The sequence below is a fragment of the Spermophilus citellus genome, assembly GCF_964194105.1.
Source record: "Spermophilus citellus genome assembly, chromosome: 3".
Taxonomy (NCBI): Eukaryota; Metazoa; Chordata; class Mammalia; order Rodentia; family Sciuridae; genus Spermophilus; species Spermophilus citellus.
In genome coordinates, this window is record NC_138184.1 from 91,603,682 (window position 1) to 91,630,249 (window position 26,568).

Sequence of the window (26,568 nt, forward strand, 5' to 3'; positions counted from 1 at the left end):
GACTTCCTCCTGCTCTCACTTCAAAGCCTTGCTGGCTGTCTTTCCCAGGGGGAAATCAAGTTGTTTATGATGTGGAGACGTGGCCGAGTGGGTGACCCCACCACACAGACAACCGAACTTTGGGAGACATGGCCTGAGAAGCCATTGGCTCAAACCTCACAGGAACTTAAGTTTCCCTTAATCTTGTTACTTTACAAACACACACTGTGCTGCCAGGTGCTATAGCTGCATAGATGGTTTGGGCCTGACCCTTAGCCTCAATGGTCACGATTTAGAAATGTTCCTTTAAACGTGTGTGCAAAGTGAAATGGGGACAGGAGAGTGAGGGCTGACAGGCCATAGTGACTTCGTGGAGCAGGTGGTGTTGGAGTTGTGTTGGAGATGTGTAGGAGGCATGCAAGTCATTACAGTAAGAATCCCTGTAGTTTCACCCCAGGGGCTCCTTCTCAGACCAGCCAGAACCAGGATTATAGCCAGGATTCAACCAGCACTTCCCATGCCACAATCACTCAGAATCAATTAAGGGGTGGATTCTGATGACTGACTGGGCCATCACGGCCTGCCTGAGCACCAGGCTTTTCTCTCTGACCCTGGTTGGTGTCTGTTTTCCTGGACCTCCCCGGAAATCTTCACTGTGAGTGTGAACGTGGGTGTCCAGACTTCTCTTGGCCCTTCCAGGTGTCTAGCGTGGGCCTTCCTATGACCTGGAGTAGATGGTATGAGGCTACTTTTCCCCTTTTCCTAAAATCTCAGAGATGAAAATTCTTAGCTTCTGATTTTTACAAGTTCACAGTTCACACTATTCTTTTTGCAAAAATTTCTTTTCTTAAAAACAACAACAACAACAACAACAACAAAACAACTTTCAGTTAGTTGTCGTGGCACACACCTGTAATCCCAGTGGCTTGGGAGGCAGAAGCAGGAGGACCACAAGTTCAAGGGTAGCCTTGGCAACTTGGCAAGACCCATCTCAAAAAATAAAAAAAATGAGCTGGGGAGGTGGCTCAGTGGTTGAGCACTCCTGGGTTAAATCTTCAATCCCTCCCCCACAAAAGTAGTTTCAAAACAAGTTTGAAAAACACAAATAATTCTATCCTTCAATATTCCTCTCTTTCTGACACTATGATTTAGAATCCTGCAAAATATTTGTCTTTTATGTGGCTGATCTATATACCCACCCTGAAGACTTAAGCTCGTGGCCCCTGCACCTGTGCATGTGGCACGTGGCATTTATGCTGCAGAGATGCTCCCCAGAAGCCCAGGACCCTGGTCATAACTGTGCAGGATGCTAGCAGCACCATGTGCTGCTGGGCTTAGCAGGTGGACACTGTCTTTCCAGGCATGGTGGGATGCATGTGAAGTACGGGGCTCTCGTATAAACCTATATTGGCAGTGCATTTGAACTATTCCCTGTGAAGGGATAAAGTGCTTAAATGAAGACATCCCATAGACAAGTACATGCTAAGCTTTGCACCAAATCCTAACCTTGGGCCTTGGTTGTTGGCATAGTCTTGATAAGGGGCACCATTTTGGTAGTGCTTGTTTAAAAAGGTAGAATTAAGCTTTGCTGAATGCAATTTGGGTAGCATTTTTGTTTCTTCCTTTTTTTTTCCCTCTATAGAGGTGGTCCAGTGGTGGGGGATGAGGGACAGAGAGTCTCTTTGGGCAGGAGATGTCATGGGCACCTCAAATTAAGGTGAGCAGCAGCCCCTTCTTGTTGTTTGGATGGACCGAATGTAGCCAGCAAGACCTGGGCATCTCGTAAGCACAGAGTGCACATGTGATTCTACAGTGCAGAAAGCTCATCAGCAGTTACACAGAGCTAGGAACTCAGGGAGTGATGGATGGAAAAGAGGCATTCAGGGTGACAGGAATATTCTGAGTGGAGGGTGGGTTCATAGGTATATACAGCATCAAATTCATAGGACTGTACCCTTTAAACATACGCACCATATTAATTATAAATTATATCTCAGCAAGGTTGGTTAAAGGTCCCCATGTGTGCATTTAGGTCTTGCCTTTTCCCATCAGCCTATGGTCGGTCCTCTGGAGGCAAGGCCACATTTTCCTTGTGTGGGGTGCAGCAAGGCAGCAACACACTGTACCTAGGAGGCCTCTGACACAGACCCCAGTGTGAACCCACACTCTGCATCTGCGCGTTGTGATCACTGGAGAAGCAGCCTAACCTGGGCCTCAGTTTTCCCATCTGTAACATAGGGACAAAACACCTCATATACAGAATACTTGGAGAGTCTAATTGGTATGATTCAGTAAATCTTTGAAAATAATTGTTATGTAATAAAAATACATGATAGCTACTATTATTCCTTTTTATTTTTTGGCAAAAATTCAAGGTAAATTAAATAGTTTGGGATCTATTGTACCTTAGAGTATACTTTGCTAAACAGTAGTATACACAAAGTGTTTGGTTCAGATTTCAATTGACTAGGTTTTTCTTTTTGTCTGTTTTGGTATAAAATTTCAATATATTCTGTGAATTTTGTGAGCAACATACTACCTGAATCTGTAGTGTTCTTTCCTTCTAACTTAGTGTCAAGTTAGAAGTTCTTGGGTTGGGGGAGGTGCCATAAGAAAGAGGTTTAATGCACAGTCTCCCATCTCTAACCAATGGGTCGACAATTTGGCAAACACAGAGGACTGGTAATGCAGATGAAATTCCTGCTGCTTTCCTAAACAGAAAATGAAGGAAATTATGTCTTACAAGATTCCCAAGGAGATATCTTTACATCTGGAGAGTCCCCTTTGGTCTCTTTTATTCATGACTAATGTAGTTGCAAAAGTGTAATTTGACAATAAAAATATTAACCTCTAAAGGCAAGTTTCCTAAGATGACATTTACAAGCCATTTTACACATGCTTATAGATTAATGTGACACAAGTTGTCTGTTTCCAACCCTGTCCTCAGTTCTTCTTATATTAGGATTGATAGCATTTGGTTTTCAATGTTCCTCTTGGGGCTCAGACAGCCTTGAAGGTATCATTTAGAAAAATGATGGAAATCTGATTCTAATTTTTATCTCATCATAAATATCTCATCATTTATCTCCTAAAATTCGTCTAGCCCAATACACATGTACTCTGTGTAATTTCTTATATAGGGATCTCAATTCCTAGTAAAAAGGCCAAATTGACCCCTGGGACTCCAAGGTCATACACGTAACAGCTTTGGTTTTCTTACCTACTTTGTGTCTTCCCACTGTGTTTTCTCTAATGACCTTTGAAATTACTTTCATTTTTCTTTATGCCATCAGCATGAGACCTCGTTTAAGTGCCCCTGTTTCCCTTTCACCAAGACACACACTGCTTTTGGTGATGGGAGGAACAGGTCCCAGAAGAACCGGTTGTGACCTGGTCACACATTCAGCATCTACTTATTGAATGCTTTCTAAGCGCCCTGCACTGTGCCGGAGGAGTGAAGAGGAGACAGGTCCACGTCCACAGGCAGATTACCTTCAGGTGGAGTCCAGGGATAAGAATCAACCAGGAGCATTCCAAGAATAGCTACTGAGAAGGAAATGATGTAGCATAACAGAGCAATCTGGTGCAGTCTACATAATGTAAATCATGCAACAATACCAAGCTTAAAGAAATCCAGTAGTGTGTACTCAGGGGCACGCACAGCAAATTAGAGGAATGTGGAGAAACATAGATGGAGAGGGACACCAGAAGGGTACAGGAAGTTTGGAGTGGACAAGCCTAAAGGGAGGCCCTCTGAGCAGTGGCCCTTGAGCTGGGGTCTTTGGCATAATCTTGGTTGTCACCATCAACATTTTCTTCACAACCCTGAAGGTCTCCAAGTCTGCCCTTCCGGCAGAGCCGGTCCAGCAGCCTCTCTGGGTCAGGGCCCAGGCAGCACCTGGGTTCCTTCCATCCTTCCCAGCTCACAGAACCAGGCACTGGCCAGCTCCCTGAAGGTTCTTGGAGCCTGGGGCAATCCTCCTGCATTTCCATGAGACAACATCCGGTGGAAGGATGAGTCACTTCCGGAGTGTCTTTGTGAAGGAGCCCTTTCCCAGAATCCCTAGCGGGCTTCTCACTCGGCATTGGCCAGGGTCGTACCACGTGCCTCTTCCTAGCCAATCAGTGGAGGGGCAGCGAGGCCGAGGTGGGCGGAGCGCCGTGGTCTCCTGAAGAGAAAGGAAGCCATAGTGGTGTTAGAACCCAGGAGGTGCCGGCCGAGGGCTGCTGTGTGGTGAGTGGCTGGTGGGGTCCTGCCTGTGTGACCCCCAGTTCTGAGGACACGGTCCACATGGGGAAAAGCGGTGGAAGGGCCGGGCGAGATCGCTGCCTGTGAGTGGGGAAGCGGCCCTACGCCTCAGGGGATCAGCTGCCTCTGTGCGGCCTCAGCCCTGGGCAGCCCTGTGCGTGGTCCTCCCCGACCCCCTCATGAAACTGAGCAAATGGCAGCCTTTTCGTGCCTGGATTCTGGACAGGTGAAGTGAGCATCCGGACCCCTCAGGGAGTAACGGTGGGGCTTGTTGTGTGGAGCGGCAGGAAGGGCCCACAGTGTGCCCTGGGCAAAGGCGAGCTGCCCCCGCAGGCGGTGGTCCTGTTGGAAGTGGTGGTAAAGTGACAGGGAGCACTCAGCTGGTGGTGTGTGCGTGGGACAGGTGACTCAAGAGTTTTCAGTGCAGTCTATGTTTCCACCAGTCACCACAAAAGTCCTCTGAATGTTGCTTTTGGGGTTACAAATAATTTTTAGAAAGCGTGAATTTACAGATACAGAACCCATAAGTAACAGGGCCAGGTGTAAATTGGTGAATCCGTGGAGTGGGGAACTCTGTTTTTTGTATATCTGATATGGCCCCTGTATGTTTTCACGTATTCAGATGTTAGCACTCAATATGATAAGCCATATTAAATGAGCTGTTTTAGTTGAATCACACAAGGATGGGGAACATACATTTTTAAAGGGTATTTATATCCTTGGAGAGAAAAATGATAATAACATACAGAACTGCTAAATTATTTCACTCTTTTACATTTTTTAAATAATTAATTATTTTGTCCATTTGAGTTGTACGTCGATTCCTGAAATACAAGGCAGGGTTAAATCTGCACATGCTCTGAAAGGGTGCAGAATCACTGCATTATGATTTCAATTCTAATGACAGAAAAAAACTCTCATGGTTTCCAAAGATGAAGTGTTCCTGGCAGTGAGATGTGGTTCAGAGTGGAATTAGTTGTGGGTGGGAAGTAGTTGTCAAAGAAGAACCAGAATTTTTCATAAATGTTGGAGAGTTGAGGTCTGTACTCTAAAAGGTAGGATTGGGAAAGTCCCAGCAATCGGTGACAACTACTTGCATCAGAGAGAAGGTGAGGGCAGAAGGGAACCTCCTAATATGTGCACTGCAGCCTTCTGATTGGCAGGGAACCAATGGATTGGTCTGCAAGGCATGGGCAGATTACATCCTTTTGCTCCAGAAGAAGGGTTCCTCTTGAACCTTCACTTGCGCCAGTGTAGCCCTCCCATGGGAAGAGGGTTTGCTTTGTAATAGGACTTCTGTTACCATTCCTAAGTATCTAAATGGATGGCAGCCAGGTTTAACTTTGAGTCAGCATCATGGGATTTTAAAGTAAGAGCATGACCCTCCATTCCATTTTTCTGCTCTAAATAGAAATCATATTCTGATTGTTCCCTTTCCTGGGCACAATAATGCAGATTTAAGTTCTTCATTCATGCCCCCCAAAATAGCTGATTTTTTTTTTTGCTCTTCATTTTCTCCCCTTTAAAAAAGTAAAGCAGAGAAAATGGGAAAGTATTCTTTTTTTCCTAAAATTTGAAGAATCAAAGAAATGCCCTTTTCAGCTCAAACTGTAATTATGGTGCCAAGAGACTTGTTAGCTCCACTGTCTACTATCATCTTTTAAAGAAATTTTTAAAATTTGTTCTAATTAGTTATACATGATAGTAGAACACATCATACATAAAAGGTTTATATCTTCTCATTCTTCTGGTTTACATGATGTAGAGTTATATAGTCATGTGATCGTATATGCACATAGGGTTATAATGTTTGATTCATTCTACTATCCTTCTTGCCTGTACACCCTCTCCCCTCTTCACTCCCCTCTGTACTAATCCAAGTACCTCCATTCTTCCCTAGTCCCCCCCACCCCCTTATTGTGAATTAGCATCCGAATATCAGAGAAAACATTCAACCTTTGGTTTTTGGGGATGGCTTGTTTTTCTTAGCATGATATTCTCCAGTTCTATCCATTTACCAGCAAAGGCCATAATTTTATTATTCTTTAAGCTGAGTAATATTCCGTTATGTTTCCATGCCCTACTTTCTTTATCTGTTAATCTGTTGAAGGGTACCTAGGTTGGTTCCATAGTTTAGCTATTATGAATTGTGCTGTTAGAAACATTGATGTGACTGCATCACTGAAGTTGCTGATTTTAAGTCCTTTGGGTATAAACCAAAGAGTGGGATAGCTGGGTCAAATGGTGGTTCCATTCTAAGTTTTCTTGAGGAATCTCCATACTGCTTTCTGTAGTAGTTGCACCAATTTGCAGTCCCTTCAAGAATGTATGTGTGTGCCTTTTTCCCCACATTCTTGCCAACATTTATTGTTGCTTGTATTTTTTGGTTATCGCCTGTATCATCTTTTAAATTAAAACAGTATTATTTTAATTCTATAAATTCATGGGTACTATGTGATAATTTATGCTTACACAGAGAACATAATGTTCAAATCAGGGTAGTTAACATTTTCATCTCAAACATTTCAAACTTTAAATGAACACAATAATTGTACATGTTTATGGGCCACAGTGTGATATTTCAATACATGTATACAGTGGGTACTGATCAAATCAGGACAATTAATATTTCCATTTTCTTCTCACTACCTTATAATTGGGGCCTTTGCGCTTTTCTCTCTGGTGAGACATAAAACATAATAGGTCATTGCAAAGACTTGTCCCCCAACTCTTTTGTAGAGTGCCAGAACGTATTACCGCTATCTAACTCTTTTGGTACACATTATCCAATCTCCCACTACCCACCCCTCAACACTTCTCAGCCTCTAGTAATCACTGTTAAACATTTAGATTAACTTTTAAAACCATACATGCATAAAAACATGGAGTTTGACTTATTTCTCTTAATGTAATATCCTCTAATTCCACCCTCTTTGCTGTAAATGATGAAATATCATTCTTTTGTGGCTGAATAATATTTCATTATATACAACTGTGTGTATATAGCACAGCTTCTTTATCCTTTCATCCACTGATGGCATCTGGGTTGATTCCATATCAGCTACTGTGAACAGTGCATCCATGAATGTGGGTGGCAGGTATCTCTTTTATATTATGATATCATTTCCTTTGGAGATATACCCAGAAGTGGATTATGTAGTAGATCTACTTTTAGTGCCTCCACCTGTTCTCCATATGACTGTATTAGTTTGCGTTCCCATCAATAATGTATGAGAATTTCCTCTCACTCACATCCTTGTCATCATTTGTTTTTTGTTTTCTTTTTGGTGATGACCACTCTAACTTTGGTGAGATAGTATTTTTTGAGTCTTATGGCCCTGATGACTAATTAAGTTGAGGGATTTTTTCCCATGAATTTGTTGGCCATTTGCATTTATCCCTTTAAAAATAGACATGCAGACCAGTGGAACAGAATAGATTCAGAAATAACCCTATGTACTTACAGGCAAATGATTCTCAACAAAGGTGCCAAAAACATATGTTGGAGAAAGGAGAATGTCTTCAATAAATAGTGCTGGAAAAACTGGATATTCACTAGGAGGAGATTTAAATTTGACCTCTATTTCTTGGTATGAAAATAAACTTGAGGACTGGGGTTGTAGCTCAGTGGTAAAGTACTTGCCTGGCATGTGGGAGGCCCTGGTTTCATCCCCCATAACACAAACAACAACAAAAAATGACAATGAGAACAGAATGGGTAAGAAACTCAAATGTAAGATCTGAAACTATAAAACCACTAGAAGGAACCAGAGTAAACATCTTGTGACATTGGTATAGGCAGTGACATTTTTCATAAGACCCCCAAAATACAGGGAATAAAAGTAAAAATTGACAAATAGGATTAGTCAAACTGAGAAGCTTCTATGCAGCAAACTTGCCATAGAGGGAAGAGACAGCCTGCAGAATGGGGGAAAAATTTTGCAAACGATGAATGTGACAGAAAGTTACTATATGAAATATACAGGAACTTAAAATACTCAATAAGAATAGCCACATGAGCAACAACATCATCAACACAAAGTACTCCACAAATAACCCACTGTGATGCCAGGGCAGATTTGTTGCTCAGAAGAGCAGATTCTGAAGAGAAGGGGACTTTGGACTACTCCATTCTGACAGGGCAGAAGGGGACTCCAAAATGACCCAGTTTCTCTCTGGCTACCTCTGCATTGCTTTGTGGACCAGGGTTACTCAGTCAGGGTCACTGTGATTTCAGCTGATCTTCTAATTAGTGGCCTAAGTGAAATACACTTATATATTCCCTAAGATGATGCTGATGTTGTGAAGTGGAAATTACAAGGTTCTTTCTCTGTGACTGGGATGAAGGGTGAGAATTTGGTTTGAATCTACGGTGAACTACCACATCCAGAAACATGATTGGTGGGTGGTTGGAGGCCTCCTCTTCCTCCTCAGGGAGCACATTTATATTAGTACCATTTTGCAGGGGAGGGTGGTAATTTGTCTCAAATAACTTGAAGGTTTTCCCTGGGTGTGGAAGTTGGTATTTCTGATGTCACTCTTAAGCCAATCACCTGATGATGCTTAGCAGGCAGTTGGGCTCCTGGGTCTGAGGCCTGGAGCAGAGGTCTGAGCTGTAGCTCCAGATCAAGGTGAAGAGAGTAGGAAGGGAAGTGTCAGGTTGTAGTTGGTGGCTTGTCAGACTGGCTGTGTGGTGCCATCACTGGTTGAGTTGTGAGCCTTGCCAGCGCCCAGTCTGATACAGACTTTTAAGAAAAGAGCTCTGCTAAATTTTTTTTTAGTTTTTTTTTTTTTTAGGTGGACACAATATCTTTATTTTTTTAATGTGGTACTGAGAATCAAAACCAGTGGCTCATGCATACTAGGCAAGTGCGCTACCACTTGAGCCACATCCCCAGCCCCAGCTCTGCTAATTTTAACCAAGATTGATTTTTGGACTTTTGACTTCTGGAACTTCAAGATAATAAGCTTATTTTGTTAAGTTAAAAAAAGGTGTCAGACCTCTGGCCAGTTATGTTGTAGCCTCAGTTTCTTCATCTGTAAAATGAGATTCTGGCCCCTTTGCAGTTTTGTGATCTGTTGTGAATTGATGGTTTATTTTCTGTCTCCTCTTCATGACGTGATGCCTACTCCTTCCCTTTCCCTCATCTATACGTTTTCCTGATGGGCCAGGAGAGCAAGGCAGCAACATTTTATTTGCTTATCGTGAAGATGTGAATTGAAATGGAGCCTTAAATTGTCTAATTCTGAATCTGTGAGTGGATCAATTAAAGGGGGAGCCTCCAAATGCTGAGTCAAAAGACCATGCTAAAATGCTACATCGTTACCACTATTCTGCAAAATTATAGTTTCATGGGGCAAAAATAATTGCATCTATGTTTCTAGCACATTTCATGAGTGCTTTGCCTCATGGATTTACCAGGATTTTAATCTAGTACAAAGCTCTCTTGGTTTTTCAGAAGATCCTCTTTATAGCTTGAGTTAAGTATGTTTTTATGTAACAAAAACCTTTTGTGCATCTTCTAATATGGTGTCAGAGTGAAACAAATTGCACCTGGTGTTTGATTGGTGGTGGTTTGAGTTCATGAAAAAAAGGTAAGATAAAGAAAAAGCACATAGCAAAAGCAACAGAGGTTGTGTAACTCATTAAATTATGTTTACGGGTTTACTTGTCAGAGTTTTGTAACAAAATGGTTTTTCTGGAGTCTGTTTGTCAGTATTTGTTACTAATTAGTGCCTACAAATTACCCTTTTATGGGAGTCATGTTCTTGCGGTCATCCTGGTGTCTTAATAATCAGAGCTGTAACTGCTCATGTGCTTTGCTGTTGTTAGGTTTTGCTTGTGCTTTTCTTTCTGGTGCATCTCATGGTTCTCTCTCTTCCCCAAAGGTTTCCAACAACTGTGACTCCATTTTCGTGAATGGGAAGGAAATGAAGAGTAAAGTGGACACGATAGTGAACTTCACCCACCAGCACTTCACCTCCCAGGTGGAAGTCACTGTCTGGGCGCCCCGACTTCCCTTGCAGATTGAGATCTCAGACACAGAGCTGAGCCAGATCAAGGGTTGGAGGATCCCGGTGGCCTCCAACAGAAGGTGAGGACCATACCACAGTGGGTTACAGTGGTCTGTGCTTGGGGTTCAGATGAGTCTGACTTGGGACTCACTCACATTTTAGTATTAACACCTTCTAGAGTAGTTGTGAGGATTCAGTGAGATGATAGGTGTGCCTAGCATGGGGCCTGGCATTGGCTCAGCTGTTTTCCATCCCCATCTCACTCCCATTCATTCTTGTGTTCCTCTTCCTTAGTCTCCCTGCTCATGGATCTTGGTCATTTCTTATGGACACAATGCAGGGATTAAGACTGTGAGCTCTGGAGTGAGGCTGACTGAGTTTTAAACCCTGGTTTTCCCACTTAAACTCTGTGAACTTGTGGCTTCACCTGTCCATTCCTCAGTTTCTTTATCTGAATTGAGAATAATATTACTGAAAAGTTGTCCCAAGAATTCAGTGATGTGATGCGTACTCCAGTAGAGAGAATTCTAAAGATGAACTGCTTGCTCTCCAAGATTCCCATCACCAAACACTGATCTGATAGGGTGGTGAGGGGACTTCACAGAAATAGCTACAAACAACTGATCAATGGAGAGTACCCTGGTGGGCCAGACCCATCAGATAAGCCATTTGAGAGCAGACCATTCTCCATAGCCAATAGCATAGTGGAAGTGGGAGGGATTTGAAGGTGTGAACATTTGGACAGGGTGTTGCTGGCTTTGAAGATGGACTGAGCCACATTTCAAGGAGAGAGGGTGACAGTATTTAGGAGCTGGGAGTAGCCTGAGGATGCGCACCAGTCAGAAAATGGGGGCCCCAGTCCTTCAACAAAAGGATCCAAATAACCTGCAACAACCAGACAGATCCTAGAGGTGGGCTCTTCCCTCACATCTGCTCATCAGGGTCAAGGCCAGAAACAGGAGAGGAAAGGCCAAGGTTGGCCTGAGTGGCAACAGGGAGGTGGTGATGGCACTCAGAATGTGAGAGGAGCATCCTGGGGAAATCACTCACTGCACAGACAACTGCAGGGCTGGTAGAAATCTAGACTTCAGAATGCTGCCACTGAGGGCCTGGAGGGAATTGAGGAAGGCCGATCCTTGCTAGGAGGCCGCAGAGTGCTCAGCAGAGCTAGGTACTGCCGGTATGTGGAAAGCAAGTGAGGCTGGCTGTGGCTTAGGAGGTGATGGGTGTGCACCTTGGAGTCTTCTTGCTACGTATGGTAAAATGCAAGAGGAGGGGTAAATGGAGGCAGGACTGATAAAAAGGAACAGGATCTGAGGATGTTGAAGTTTCTAGTATCACTAGATGGCCAGCTATGGGAAAAGCAAGAGACTCCCTATTGGAAAAGTGGGCCCTTCAGCAGAGGCCGAGGATGGGACTCAAGACTCTTCCCTGAAACCCGAAGGACAGGCCCAGACCTGACTGCCTGTGTGGATTCTTGATTTTGGCTCACCCTCCACCTCTTCCAGGGCTGTGCATTCTGCCTTTTGGGCAAAACTAGCAGGGAAGGAGTGGGTGCCCCATGATGTCCGAAACAGATCACCTGGGCTCCAAGCCCAAGTTGTCATTAGAGCCAAAGCTCAGAAAAGCCCATCAGCACTTGTGCACTAAAACAGAACAAAGTTACTAAAACAGGTTTTAGTAGGATCCAGGGTTTTCTATCATAATATTCAGAATGTGCAGAAGAAAATTGAGAATCACTTGTTATACCAAGCAGGGAGAAAAAAACAAAGCTCTCAGTAAGGAATTATAAATAGCCCCAAAACAAAACAAAACAAAAAAATTAGAAAATCTCAGCAAGCACATGTACTCATCATAAAGAAGAAGATGTAAATCATAGGACTGAAAAAGAGAGTAACTGTTACTGGGGCTGTCAGAGGATCAAGTCAGTGGAGGGCAGACAAAAGAATTTACTCAATATGAGTAAGAGAGAAGTAGGTTGGGAACAAGCGAACAGAGCTTCAGGGACTTGTGAACAATGACAAAAGATCTAAAGTTCTGTAATTAGAATCTGAGGAGACAGGAAAGGGTATAGGGATGAAACAGTATTTGAGAAATAGTGGCTGAAAACTTCCCAAATTTGACAAAAGACACAGCTTATGGATTTGAAAAGTTGGGAAATCACAAAAGTGACAAATCCAAAGAAATCCATGCCAAGGCAAATCATAATTAAGCTTGTGAAACTTAGAAGACAAAGGAAGAATCTTAAAAACATCCTGATATTACACTAATTTGAGTGAGGATGAATTTCTCACCTGAGACCAAGGAGGCCAGAAAGACGTGGCACATTTTTCCAATGGTGAAAGAAAAGAACTATCAGTCCTGAATCTATATCTGGAAAAAGTATTCTTCAAGAATGAAGGGGAAATAAAGACATTCTTACATGAAGAGAGACAAAATTTATTTCCAGGAGACCTACCTTCAAAGAATGGCTGGCGGAGCTTCTCCAAAGAAAAAGAAAATGATAACTGAAAAAGATTTGGAACTTTGAAAAGGAAAAAAGAATGTCAGGATCAGTTAAATTTAAATAGGATAGAAGTCTTCCTGAATTCATGAATTTCTTAAATTATATTTGACAATCATATTTGGTTGAAACAAAAACTTAGGACCTCATCAATGTGGTGCTTAAAGCACATAGAGAAAGTCTTTAAAGGCCAAGGAACCTAAATGGAATTAAGGTGCCTACCTTCCAAGTGGTCAGAATTTGTTACCAGGCCAAAATAAGTTATGCATGGAGGTTAAATTGCACACCCATGCATGCATACAGGCACAAGTGACTCTAAAGTTGGTGAAATCTGAATGAGCTCTGTGTGTGCCAAGGCCAATTGCTTGGTTTTGGTATTGTCCTCTCATTACAAACATAGTCACTTTGCAGTACTGGGTAATGAGTGTATGGGATCTCTCCATACTTTTTTTTTCTTTCAGTGAATTTGTGATTATTTCAAAATTAAAAGTTAAAAGAATTAATAGAATACAGTTTATCTTAACCTAACAGAACTGTTTTATTTCAATAATTCAGAACTTCTAAAAGTTCACGTATTTACTGACAACTTTTATCATACTGCCACCTTTTAATGAAGTGTAAAATATACTTTATAATGCACTTCTTTCAGTTTTATCCACTTAATCAAGGGGAACTTCTCATCACTAGCACAAAAAGGACAGCTGGTATCATTTATTATAAAATAAATTGTATAAAAAATTAATACAAATAAAACAATGTTTTAAATTTCTGAGTAGATGCTGTCTTTCTGTGTGTCTTTGTTAAGTATCAGGACAGCATTTAAAGACTTTGTAGCATTGAACAGAAACAGTGCTGGTGATGTATTCTGATGGACTCAAAAATAGAATGGGAATGACTTTTCAGTATGTCACAATGTTTTTAATGCTATGTCCCTTTCCCTCTGAAGGCATCTCTCTTACCCATAAAGATCTTTACTTCTCGCTTCAGGAAACTGGAATTGCTGGTCACAGTGCTGGTTCAAGGAGGCAGATTGACCTATTGTGAATAACACATATTTCAGAAATCAAATGGAACTGGATTCAAGCCTGCTAGTTGGAGTTGTCACGTGTTTTAGTCAGTTTGCGTCACTGAGATCAGAAGACCTGACAAGAACAACATAGAGAATGACAAGTGTATTTCAGCTCATGGTATCAGAGGTTCAGTCCATGGTCAGCATGCTCCATAGCTCTGGGCCAGAGGTGAGGCAGACCATCATGTCAGAAGGGCAGGGAGGAAGAAAGCAGCTCAGGACGTGGTAACTAGGAAGCAGAGAGAGTACCACTCTCAGCAGGGACAAAATATAAACCCCTAAAGCCTACTCCCAGTGACCTGCCTCCTGCAACTACACCCCACTGCCTACAGTTACCACCAGTTAATACGTATCAGTGGATTAATAAATCAAGTCTCATAATCTGATTTTTTCACCTCTGAACATTCTTTCATCGTTCCGTACATGAGCTTTTGGGAATGCCTTAGATCTAAACTGTAACACACGTGTTAAACCACTGTGAGCCTTTTGTCACAGCCACAGTGAAGATGAGGTTAGTTGTAGAACTAGTGAGGATGCACACAGGACAACCAGATTTGGCTTGGCCCTGCCTCTGTACATGATCAGTTACGTGGCCCCTTTCTTATCCACATGATCAGGATAGCAGCCCAACTTCAGTCTTCAGGTTTTGTGAGGAATGAATGAGTTAAACGTGTGGCTGTTGTAAACTCAGGTGTCATTGTGGGGAGACTAGGCCCATAGTAGGTGTAACAACAGTACATAGGAATTGCTGTCATTTCATCCCCTGATGTATTCCTCCTCACTGGTGGTCACAGACTAGGCAACAGCCATGAATCAAAGTCCTCTCCTATGAGGCCACAGGAGAGGTTCTTCTTTAGGGGAAGGTTCTGGAATTGCAGAACCAGAGGACTTCTCAGGGTGGGCTGTGGATAGATGGAGAGCATGTGCCAGGATTGGAAGAAGGGCCAGAGCCTTGGGGAAGGAAAGCAAAAGCCAGAATGGGCGAAAGGAGAGATCCACTCACAAGTTTTACCAGTAACATGAGCAGTTTTGCTCCCAGAGCAGTACTTGTGGGGAGGGCAGGATGTGCCAGGGGAGAGCGCTCTGGCACCCCAAGGGCCTAAGCAGGAGGAAGCTGCTTCTGTGGAGTCCACTGGTCCAGGCCAGTGAGGAGTGGGAAATGAGAGCAGGCCAAGCCCACTGGCTCCTGGTTTATCTTTGCAGTTCCTAAGGGGCTTTCCCAGTGTCTTCACACCTTGATGTCCTTAGTCCTTGATCTTTATACTCCCAAAGGGGAGGAACAGGCAGCCATTCTTATTTTCATTTTCAGCATGAGGTACCTGAGCCCATGGGAGAGCAGAGCACCTGGCTCAAGGCCCAACAGGGAGTGCAAGCAGGAATCCAGACAGCTCCTATGTCTCAGGACCTCGCATTTCTGCTTCAGAAGCCACGGTCTTGCTTCATTTCCACATGGGGAATCGTATTTTGATGCCCAGTTTCCAGAAGGCAAAGAGCAGAGGCTCCATTTCTGCCTATCTGGTCTGGAGTCTCCTGTGGCAGTGGACCAGGGAAGCCAGGGTGCACTTGCTGTCCACCTTCTAAGTGTGAAGCAGCCTGTGTGGCTCACGGTGACTGCTGAAAAGGTATTGAATGAATTAACTGCTGAAAGTTGAGTGAATCAATGGATGAACAGATTTGGCCTGAGAAAAGCCACTTTATTTCACTCTGCGCTGTCACCTGGACTCTAAACCAGGGGCACATGACACTCCTTCCCAACAAGGATGCTTACTCTGTTGTGGTCTGTTTGTGTTCAGGCCCACCCGGGAGAGTGAAGATGAGGAGGACGAGGAGAAGAAGGGGCGAGGCTGCTCCCTGCAGTACCAGCATGCCCTGGTGCGCGTCCTCACCCAGTTTGTGACTGAGTCATCTGACTTGGGTCAGCTGACCTACATGTTGGGCCCAGACTGGCAGTTTGACATCACTGACCTTGTGACAGAGTTCATGAAGGTGGAGGAGCCCAGAGTCGCCCAGTTACAGGATGGCAGGACCCTGGTTGGTCGGGAGCCAGGAATCACCACTGTTCAGGTACAGGGGGTTTATGTTTTGCCACCTCTCCAACACCAGTACCTGCTGATGGTGCAGGAAAATGCTTCCATGCAGGGGTGTGCACATGTGTGACGGTGATTGTGCAAATGTGCAGATACCGAGTCTGCCTATAACAGAATCATGAGAAGCAATAGAGTATTCACCAATTTTAATAACCTAAACACATTTTGTATTTTAGAGAGGGTTGAGAAAAATGCCTGATCTGTTTTCACCAGAGAAAGCTAAATGAAACACATAGTGTAAGTCACCCTTTTCCCGATATGACACTATCTGTACTAGGAGGTGGTAGAACCTCTGAAAGCAAATTTCTCCTCAACTTTGACTTTTAACCATTTAGCTATATTATACCTTTAACAGTAGGCAAAGATTTTTTAAAGCATGTATTTGGCTATAAATCACAAAGAATCTACAGTTAAAAGCTCTCTATTTTCATCATAGTAATAGTAAAATAATTTCTAACTGATTTTGGCAAGATTAAAAAAGAAAAAGTCACAGCTTGTTTTATTTTTGCAAATTTAAAATGTTACTGCTCATAGTTAATTATGTCTTATTTTAGGTGTTGCCAAAGTTAATTTTCGACAAAGTTGAATTAAATATGTAACATTCTATATTCGTGTCTATTTCTGTGTAATATATTACCACCAATTTAACATTTCAAGACAACAGTAGTTTATTAAGTTATATTCTGTGGGTACACAGTCCTGGTGGGTGGGCTGGTTCTATGCTCAGGGTTCCTAAGGCTGAGATCCAGGTGCTGGCTGGGCTTAGCCCTTAATCTTGGAGTTTTGGGAACTCCATTGGCTTTTAATCTCATTCAGTTTCTTGGAAGAACTTAGCTCTCTTATAGTTATAGCACTGAGGTCACAGTTTCCTTACTGTCAGCCAGGTGTTGCCCTGTCCTCTAAGAGGACCCCTCCATTCCTTCTCACATGATCCCTCTCTCATAAGTAATGGCTGGATTCAGTCCTTCTCACACTTAGAGTCTGAATTCTCCTGCTACCAGCTGGGGAAACGCACTCTGCTGTTAAGTGTTCCTGTATAATTCGGGAGACCCTTGTTTTAGAGCCAGCTATGCCATATAACAGTGTGATTGTAGAGTGCTTTCTCATTATGTTTGAAGGTTAAGGTCAACATTTAGGGGGACTGTTCTAGAAATTGTGCCTTTGACATATTCCTGTCCGGGTTTCAGTCTCCCATGGTTGCACATTAGATAGTAAAGTGGTAGGAACGGCTCCTTAGGACATGACTATTCCCTGCCCCACTTTAACTGTTCATCCAGTTATCCCACAGTGGTCCACACAGTGATCATATTGTCCCATGATAGGCATCTAACCTGCCTATTGGAAGGGATGTGAGCAGGAGAAGAGGGCTGAGCACCATTTCCTTCAAAAGAGTTGACCACAGGCCACTGCTTTCAAAGCCTGAATGTCGGTTGTTGGGAAAGCGCTACTCTTTGAGTGCTGAGTACCAAGGCAAGCAATTTGAGTTATTGCCTCTAACTTAAAACAAGCTTATCTCAGAAAATACACTGTTGTAATCATGGCATGAATCCCAAGAAAGGAAGTGGATTAAGGTGACCTTTATAAAACTCCTTCAAGTGCTAAGTTTAATTGGACAATGGCAGGATACCTATGTAAGCAGTCTTCCTGTGTGCGCTCTGTAGAGCACTGCAGAGTCTCCCGAGGCCCCGCCAGCTCCAGGACTTGAAATTGTCACGTGGGCAGAGACCGCGCTTTCTCACTTACTCCCCAGGTCCTCTCACCTCTCTCTGACTCCATCCTGGCTGAGAAGACAGTGATTGTCCTGGATGACCGCGTCACCATCGTGGAGCTGGGCGTTCAGCTGGTGGCTGGCTTGTCCCTCTCCCTGCAGCCTCACAGGGTGGACCGAAGGGTCATCGTCTCCACAGTGGCTGCCCAGGATGTCCTCCAGGCCCCACAGCAGGTGAGAGCCTGGAGGCCTGTGCCCTGGTCCATGGTCAGCTCCTCTCCAGTTCGTTTTGTCCTACACAGAGGGTCGGCAGGGTCTCGCAGCCCCTCGCTGTTCTTGGAGCTGCTCCCTGCGTCTCCCCCAGCACATTGGGTCTAGGAAAGCGTGTAGAGACGGAGGCTCATTTCCTCCGCCATTTGTTCTCCAGCAGGATAACCTGTGATAGGCACAGTCTGCTGTTGGACTGTGAGCTGAGGGCCATGTTTTTTTACCTTGGCCAAACCAAATGGGTAATTTTTGATACTGCATCTTGCTAAGTTGCTGAGACTGGCCCTGAACTCATGATCCTCCTGCCTCAACCTCCTGGTTGGCTAGGATTACAGGTGTGCATCACTGTGCCTGGCTGTTGCAAATCATTCATAAAGATAACCGAGGCACTGGGCCATTCAAGCAGTCCAACTTCCCAATCCATCGTTTACCAAGAAATTTACCAGAGTGCATTTTGCTTCATCAGCATTGGCTTCCTAATAAAGAAGGTTCAAAGCGATATTATCTTTAGCAGTAGCCTGATTAGTTGCACCTAAAATTGATTCAGATAAATTGCCTGATCTTTCAAAGTGTTATTAGAAAGGTCAAAGTCAAAGTCTTTGATATGGCATGCAGTAAATTAATTTACACTTTAGTGCATTCGTGAAAGCTTATTATTTATTTCTCATACCAGTGGAGCTCCTGCAGATTATTGATGCCAGTTCAAGACATGACAAGAACTGGTAAAGATTATAAAATGGAAGATTTTTTTCTACATATACTTAAAAGCGTTTATATAGGAAATCTTGCTTATGTTGTAAATTTGAAGGGAGCTGATCATGCTTTGATTTCGTTTCCCTCAGGAAGCCATAGTCAGTTCTTGGATTTTGTTCAGTGATGGCTCCGTGACACCTTTAGACATTTATGATCCCAAGGATTTTTCCATAACTGTCTCATCATTGGATGAAATGGTGGTATCTGTCCAGCCAAACTTGCAGTCCCATTGGCCGGTTGTGGTTGCAGAGGGCGAAGGACAAGGGCCCCTGATAAAGTTGGAGATGATGATCAGCGAGCCTTGCCAGAAGACCAAGAGGAAGAGTGTTCTTGCTGTGGGTAAAGGAAGCGTCAAGGTCAGGTTTGCACCAGGCATGGAGGAGGAGCACCAAGGAGGCAGCAATGACATTGAGGGCGTGAACCGGGAATACAAAGATCACCTGAGCAACTCCATAGAGCGGGAAGGGAGCCAGGAGCGAGCAGTCCAGGAGTGGCTCCAGCGTGGAGGCCCTGCTGGCCCAGAGGACAGGACCAACAGGAGCACAACCCTGCCACTGCCTGGGGAGGGGAAGGACAAGAAGCTATTCAAGAGTGGTGGTGCAGACGCCTTCACCAGCTTCCCCACCCAGGGGAAGTTTCCAGAATCCAGTAACCCTAGTGACCTTACAGTGGCCTCCAGGGGCTTGACGGACTTGGAGATCGGCATGTACGCCCTGCTCTGCGTCTTCTGCCTGGCCATCCTGGTCTTCCTAATCAACTGCGTGGCATTTGCTTGGAAGTACAGACACAAAAGGCTTGCGGTGAGCGAGCAGGGCAACATCCCCCACTCCCACGACTGGGTCTGGCTTGGGAATGAGGTGGAGCTTTTAGAGAACCCAGTGGACATCACGCTCCCCTCGGAGGAGTGCACGACCATGATAGACAGGGGGCTGCAGTTCGAGGAGAGGAACTTCCTGCTGAACGGAGGTTCCCAGAAGCCCTTCCACAGTCAGCTGCTCAGACCTTCTGACTATGTCTATGAGAAAGAGATGAAAAACGAACCTGTAAACTCTTCTGGCCCGAAGAGGAAGAGGGTCAAGTTTACTTCCTACACCACCATCCTCCCTGAGGATGGGGGCCCGTACACCAACTCCATCCTGTTTGACAGTGATGACAACATCAAGTGGGTCTGCCAGGACATGGGGCTGGGGGACTCACAAGACTTCAGAGACTATATGGAAAGACTGCAGGACCAGATGTAAACTCCTTTCTTATGTTGTATTCACCTTTATGCCTTCTGTTTTTGAACGGTGGAGCAGTGAGTCTGATCAGCAATAGGGTGACTTCACAAAGCTGAGTTCGTGGAGGTCTGGAGGGAGCCCTTTCTAAGCATGTTTCAGAGGCCTGGAGAGTTAAATCAGCTGGGTTTTAAGCTGGGAAATGCCTCTAAAACAGCTACATGTAGGGACTGGAGGAATTCTAAGACAACAGTTTTGCCTACAGCCTGGTACCAGCTCAGTGCAGGTAGAGTAAACCCGACCCCACAGACATTGTTAGTCATCTCATGGCGAATGGCTGTGTGTAGTGAGGAGAGATTTGGATGGTGATTTTCCTGTTCCTAGACCTTTTAAAGCACAGTGGGCAGGTACAGCCCGTGGCCTGGGTTTGGACACACATGAGAGGTGACTGAATGTAGCTATCCTTATTTGTTAGGAGCGCTGCTCAGTATTTTTATATACATTTCCACCTGCACCTGTTCCTTTGACCTCTGGAATTTTTTTTGAAACACGAAGAGAAGAAATTTGAGTCTTTGAGATCTGTGTGATTTACAAATGAGTTTTATTCCCTGGGATTTGCCCCGCGTCATGTCATTTCCTGGGTCTCCATACAGGATGTCAGGTTTTTCAAGTTTTGAGCACTTCTTTCTTTAGTGACAGCATCTAAGAAGCTTATTCTCACTTTCTTTTTCCTACCTTTTGCTGTTGAACTTTCTTGTGTATGACTGGGACAGGGGTTTTGTTGATATCCAGTGAGGGAGGGTCATCTCTTTACATTTTTCTATGTGAAGTTTAAAACAACTTGGAGGAAAGTTGTGAACACACACATTTATTTTTGTCCTCTGTTTGCTAAGAATCCTGGGGCGCTCCTGGAGTACACTGCTGAGGGCAGAAAGCCCCTAGGGAGCAGTGATTATGCAGGTTCTTTGTAGTTAACACAATGTACCATACAAACTGAATCTAAAGGTAGAATCCATCTGCATCTGCGCTGAAGGGAAATTGCCCAGGAAATAGCTTCCAATTAAACTTTCCATTTTACCAGAAAAAAAAAGAAAATTAAATGATGTTTCAAGTTAGCAATACATATAAATTATCCATACAATAACTAACTTCACAGGTGTGCATTTGTGGGAAAAGCAATGGGTTCCCCCCAGAATTCACAAAAATAAATGACTGTTCCAGAGCCCAAGAAGCAGCTATTATGAACAAACTATAGCTATTGAAAAATCAAAGTGCTAAGAGAAAAAAAGTGATTCTTGTATAATTTTTAAATAAAAATATTTAGAATCATCATGAATCATCATCTCAAAGCAAGAATTTCAGATTAGCAAAATGCGACATTTTTATTAAGATGGTATAGGTGGAAAAGCAGACACTGGACTAATCTGTCTCATTATGAGTTAACTGAGCCATTTGCATCCCTAAGAAATGGAATTTGAAAGGCCCAAAGTAGGAGGCATGTGCAGCAAGTCACTCTTACTCCCAGTGGCTGACAACTGAGCTATTCAAAAGAGAATTGTTTTCATTCAATTGCTTTCTTATTTTAGATTCTCATGGATGGGAACTTGACAACTCAGCCTCTTCTAGCCATGAAGCAGCAGCCAGAAATTTCTCCTATATCTCTTGCATGCCACAGACAGGGTTGAAATTGCAGGTGGTATAGTGGTGACCTCAGAGGCCGGTATTGGATTGGTTTTATAAGTATTTAAAATGGCGCTTAAGAGCTGAAGCCAGGGACCGCAGAGAGCTTCAACTTAACTGGAGAATGAAGCAGAATACCTAGGCCTTAACTGCAAAAGGAGTTTGCAGGACAGCTGGCACCTTTTAGGAAGAGCTCCCTGGTTAGCCAGTGGCCTTTCAGAGGGCGTAGTGGGAAGGTAGCACAGAACAACTGTGAGGACAGAAGAGAGTTCATGCCTGATGGACGCACAGCCAAGCTATCCAGGAAGTCTGGCTCCTTCTAGGAGACGTTTTCAGTTCCATCTTCTTTTGGAGCTTCAATATCAAAGAAATAATGGAGGTCCTTTCTGAAAGTGAGGAGTGTGAACTGAAGGGGAGGAGTTTACTCAGCAGGCTGCCTCCCAACCACTGGTACATCGAAACTTTGGTGGGGGCATAGTTTGGGAGGAATTGCCATTGTTGTGGGGAGCATCACTAAGGAACATACAAATCGGAACCTTTCCTGAGGTGGGAACATGGGGCAGGGACAGAGAGCAAACAGGGAGTATTGGGTTGTGCCAGATCAGCCTAAATGGTGCTGGAAGCTGACCATGATCCTGAAGAAGCTTCTGGTGGACAACACAGACTCACCCAGCATGAATCAGCACCCATATAGTCACCTGTGCTCCTTCACATTAGAGTTCAGTTAGTTCAACATGGAGGAAGTCAAATGGAAGGTCATGGGAAAGGGTCCCTTTTACTATATAATATCCACTCACAAACACACATATGTACACGTGTGTGTGCTTGAAGCTGAAGAGTCAAATGTAGACCATTTAGTGGGACTCAAGAGTGACAGTTGTTTTCAACTGTGGCATGGACACCTTTCATTGAAGTATTTTATGCTCCTATTTACTGCATAGTATAAACCATGGGTTAGATCACCTTGTTTTCCAGTTAGTCAGCCACAGCTATTAAGCACTACACCTGAAGATACCTAAACCCAAACGGGAACAACATAAACTATTAAGCCTTGAACTCCAGTTTCCAGTCACCATGCTTTCACCAGTCTTCATTCTCTGGGTTTTCATGGTTGAGATATTCAGATCCTGGGGCTTGATGAATAACCTAGCCTCAGGCTGTCAAGGGCTGCCAAGTCCCCTTTTTCCCCATAGAGTGGCACGCTCAGACTCCTCCTGAGGGAGGAACCTGCAGGCCGTGGACATTGGTCACAGGCAGGGAGCTTGAGATGTGAGCTGAGGACTACGGGGCTTGGAGCAGTTGAAGATGTGCAGCCACTGTCTCCAGGTACTGGTGTTCCTCTTTCAAGTCCAGAGTACAGGGACCAAGAAGCAGCTGCCAGACCAAAAAGCCTGCTTTTAAACATAGGTGTGCTGCATTTGAGAGAGCAAGAAGAGGAAGAAAAAGATCCCGCAAACCCCAGAATACTCTGTGTACCAAGAGAAGGAACATCACCTTCCTAGCTGGTGCACACACTGGCCAGGGTAAATTCCCAGCCTACAATAATCCTCCATATCTACACAGAAAGTTTCGATTTATGCACATGAATGCAGTGAAAACATGGATTGGTGTTTCTGTCCCATCGCCATATCTGGAGATATGTACTTGCTGATTTTTAAGTTTTAAGAAGTCCTCCTTTGTGTAAATTGATCAGCATTTTAGAAAGGGATCTTTCTAATATTGGCAAATTGAGACCGTAGTAAAAGTTTTGTCAGCAAAGATCCATTCAGTCCACTGAGGGTGGCTTCATCTGAATCCTTCATGCCACTGGCACCATTGGGCTTTCTACTCTAATCATCTTAAAAACGATCTTAATTCTCCATTCTGGTCTCTGTAAATGACACCTCAGATGGTTTATAAACTTAGTAACCTTCCTCTCAATTAAAATTACATATGTGTTCTGTGACGTACATCACCTGTATGTAAAGGGACAGGTTGGATGGTGGAAAAGCTATGCTGAAATGTGGATATCAGATATTTTTGTATGTAATATAGACATTACACTGAAACTCTGAGAGGTGTATCAGAATAAACACATTTTAAAATAAAAGCATGCACAACTGTAGCATTTAAATGTACAGACCTCCAACTCAAAAATATCTCAACTGATGATGGGAAAAACATTAGGACCTGACATCGTGAAATGCATTGAGTTAGGAATTCTGGCCTGGAAAGGATGTGGCTCATGTTGGCAATGTTGATGAAACTTGCTGGAATGTTTTGATTTTACTCTTCATTACTTTTGGATCTTTCCTTTTTTCCTGGAAATATTTCAGAAATAAAGTGACTTCACTTTTCCAGCATAATGGTATATTCTAACCACAGGGTAATTCATCGTTTTTAATGTGAAAATAAACATTTAAACATTCTTCAATTGTTTCATTATTTTACCTACATGTTCCTTTTGTAATTTCAACTTCTATATGATTGGCTATATTTATAGATACATATATTTTTCTTTTCAGCCAGAGATTGTAACATCCTTGATGATGTAATAAATGGACACCAAAACGAAATATTCCCTAAAAGTCAAAGATGACTTTGAGATTTAAAAATTTTCCCATTTGTTTTCCTGACAGGCTGGGGAAATTTTCCAGATGTCTTACAAAGAGGACTCATTTCTCATGTCTCTGTTGAGGGTCAGACAACCTTGAAATCAGGGCTAAAGTGCAAGGTGCAGTGGGTGTTTGGTAGTGTGATAACTGGCCACCCTCTGGCTTTCCCTGGTCAGTGACTTGGTTTTGTGGATGCATTTGGGCAGTAGCTTTGCATGGGCTTGAGCCTGGGTGCTGAGGATCCAGACAGAAGCTCTAGAGATGCAAATGAGACACAGGACAGCAGGGGCCTCTGCTTAGAAGATGAGGTAGCTGGTTCATTTGAGGGACTGGCGGGTGTGTTGGCCAAGTACCTAAGGCTGCAAGTGCATTTCTTGAAACTGCCAGTGTTATCTTTGGCACTTTGGCAAATACTACCCATTGTTCTCAGAGCGCATATGAGTGTCTCAGGCAGTAACTTGGCATGTCGTAAATGTCATCAGACCCTTCAGACCCCTGTAAATGCTGGCTTGTGAAATGTAGACTGTGAGGTAGTTGGCTTGTGAAATCTAGGCTGTGATGTAGCAGGCTTTCTTGCTTATTTATAAAATGTTTGGCTCATTTGGCAGCAAATGAGCCAAAAAACTTTGCTAGGTGTAGAAACCCACCCCCATCAGGATTACTTTTCAGCACTTGGGTAATTATTACCCAATAACAGCTTTGAAAGCTTCTTTCTCCTTGAAACATGGGAAGACTGAGCCACAGAACCTAGATATCTTGTCCTAGAGCTCAGTGTGTCTGTTCAGAGTTTATATCTCAAAAAGAGAAGGAACAAAAAAGAAAGTTTGAAATGAAATATGTAATACAGGGATCACTTTGTATTTAATTTTTTGTGCATATGAGCACAAAATGCAAAAACTATATTTCAGTTTAAAATATTAAATTCCTTAATACTTGTTAGTTTCATTATGACTTTATACAATTTGGATAGGTAATGGAGTGTTTTGTTTGCTTTTAGAAATTTCTAAAAGTATAAAAGTAGAGACATCTAACCTGGGTTACAATGTTTACAGACTGTTCCATGGTTCAAACAAGTAGGACACCAACGCTTTCCAGGTGGAAATTCAAGTTCATTCAGGGACATTATCTTCCCAGTTTAAGGAAGCAATAATGTTGTCAACTCAATGCTGAACAACCTTTGTGTTCTATGAAACGTCTTCAAAATTTCTTTGGCTTTAATTGCTCCTCTTGGTCAGTCGTCCAGATGAAACATTGTCATTGTATGTTAAAGACTGAATCTCATTAAGATGCTGCAGAAACTGAGAAGACAATGGCTTTTTCATACATCTCCACCACCCTCTGCAGTGATACACTTTAGAGTTGGATGCTGCTTTGGAATTTGGGGTCTGTGTGATGCTGAATTTTTTACCTGTTTGAAAATATTATGGTCCCTTCTTCATATCTGTAGTACTTGATTCCAGCAACAAAAATCTGAGGATGCTCAAGTTCTTTATGTAAAAAAGGTATAGTAGGATTTTCCTAGAACCTATACAACCCTCCTGTAGAGTTGAAATGATTTCTAGATTACTTATTATTCCTAACACAATGTCAATGCTATGTAAATAGTTTTTAAACTGTACTGTTTAGGGAATAATTACCACGGATAAGTATTCATGTTTAGTACAGATGTATTTTTTTCTGAATGGGTTGATCTGGGTTGAATCAGTGGATTAGAAGCTGTGGATATGGAGGGCCATTGCACTTCTTCAGGATGGCGGAACTCACTTTTGACTTGGCACTTCTTTTTCACTTCCTTCTACCAAAAGAGCACATGGGGTTTTCTTCTTTCCATTCTAAGGTTGGAGCTGAAAGACCTACGACTTTACTGTTACCTCTCCTGTAGGAATCTGACTCACTGAATGAAATAGCTTATGTTGTATTCACTTCACTCCAAGATGCTTCCTTAGAGAATGTGTCTTTTCTCCTGATCACAATCACTTAGGGTCTCCATTTTTCCCGTGTATATTCCTAAATGGTACAAGCATTTCCATTCCATGAACATCGTGGGCTGACAGGAAGCACACCACTCCTGCACTCAGCATCCATATTGCCAATCTCCATGGGACACATCTGGAAACGTGCAGTAGACCTTCCACCATCCCAGTTCTCCTGTGCAGTGAAGTGTTCCACAGCCACCAGTTCAGACACCAGAAGATGCCAGGACTGGCAGATGTCCCTCCTCTTAGCACAGATCCAGTGGCTTCCTTCCTTAGTTGTCCTCCTCTGGAGCCTTACTTTGGACTTATAGCAAGGGCGACAATTCAGAATTCAGAGTGGATTCTGAGAACAAACCCGTTGTCCAGGGCTCCATTACGAGATATTCTAGGCCTTCTCCACACATCGTTGTTGGTTTAAGCAAACATCAAAACTGAAAGGCAGGATCTGAGAGTGGAGAACTAAGAAAAGAA

General features: G+C 43.3%; 1 protein-coding gene across 1 annotated transcript in view; it reads left to right on the plus strand.

Moving 5' to 3' along the window:
- The window catches only part of TMEM132B (transmembrane protein 132B), a 317,079-nt gene extending 295,963 nt beyond the window's left edge, over window positions 1–21,116 (plus strand). The window contains exons 6-9 of the mRNA XM_081285511.1: window positions 10,118–10,323; window positions 15,609–15,879; window positions 17,653–17,844; window positions 18,720–21,116. Coding sequence (XP_081141637.1) covers window positions 10,118–10,323; window positions 15,609–15,879; window positions 17,653–17,844; window positions 18,720–19,871 — 1,821 coding nt within the window. The 3' untranslated portion in view covers window positions 19,872–21,116. The remainder of the gene's footprint in view (window positions 1–10,117; window positions 10,324–15,608; window positions 15,880–17,652; window positions 17,845–18,719) is intronic.
- Window positions 21,117–26,568: the final 5,452 nt, after the last annotated feature.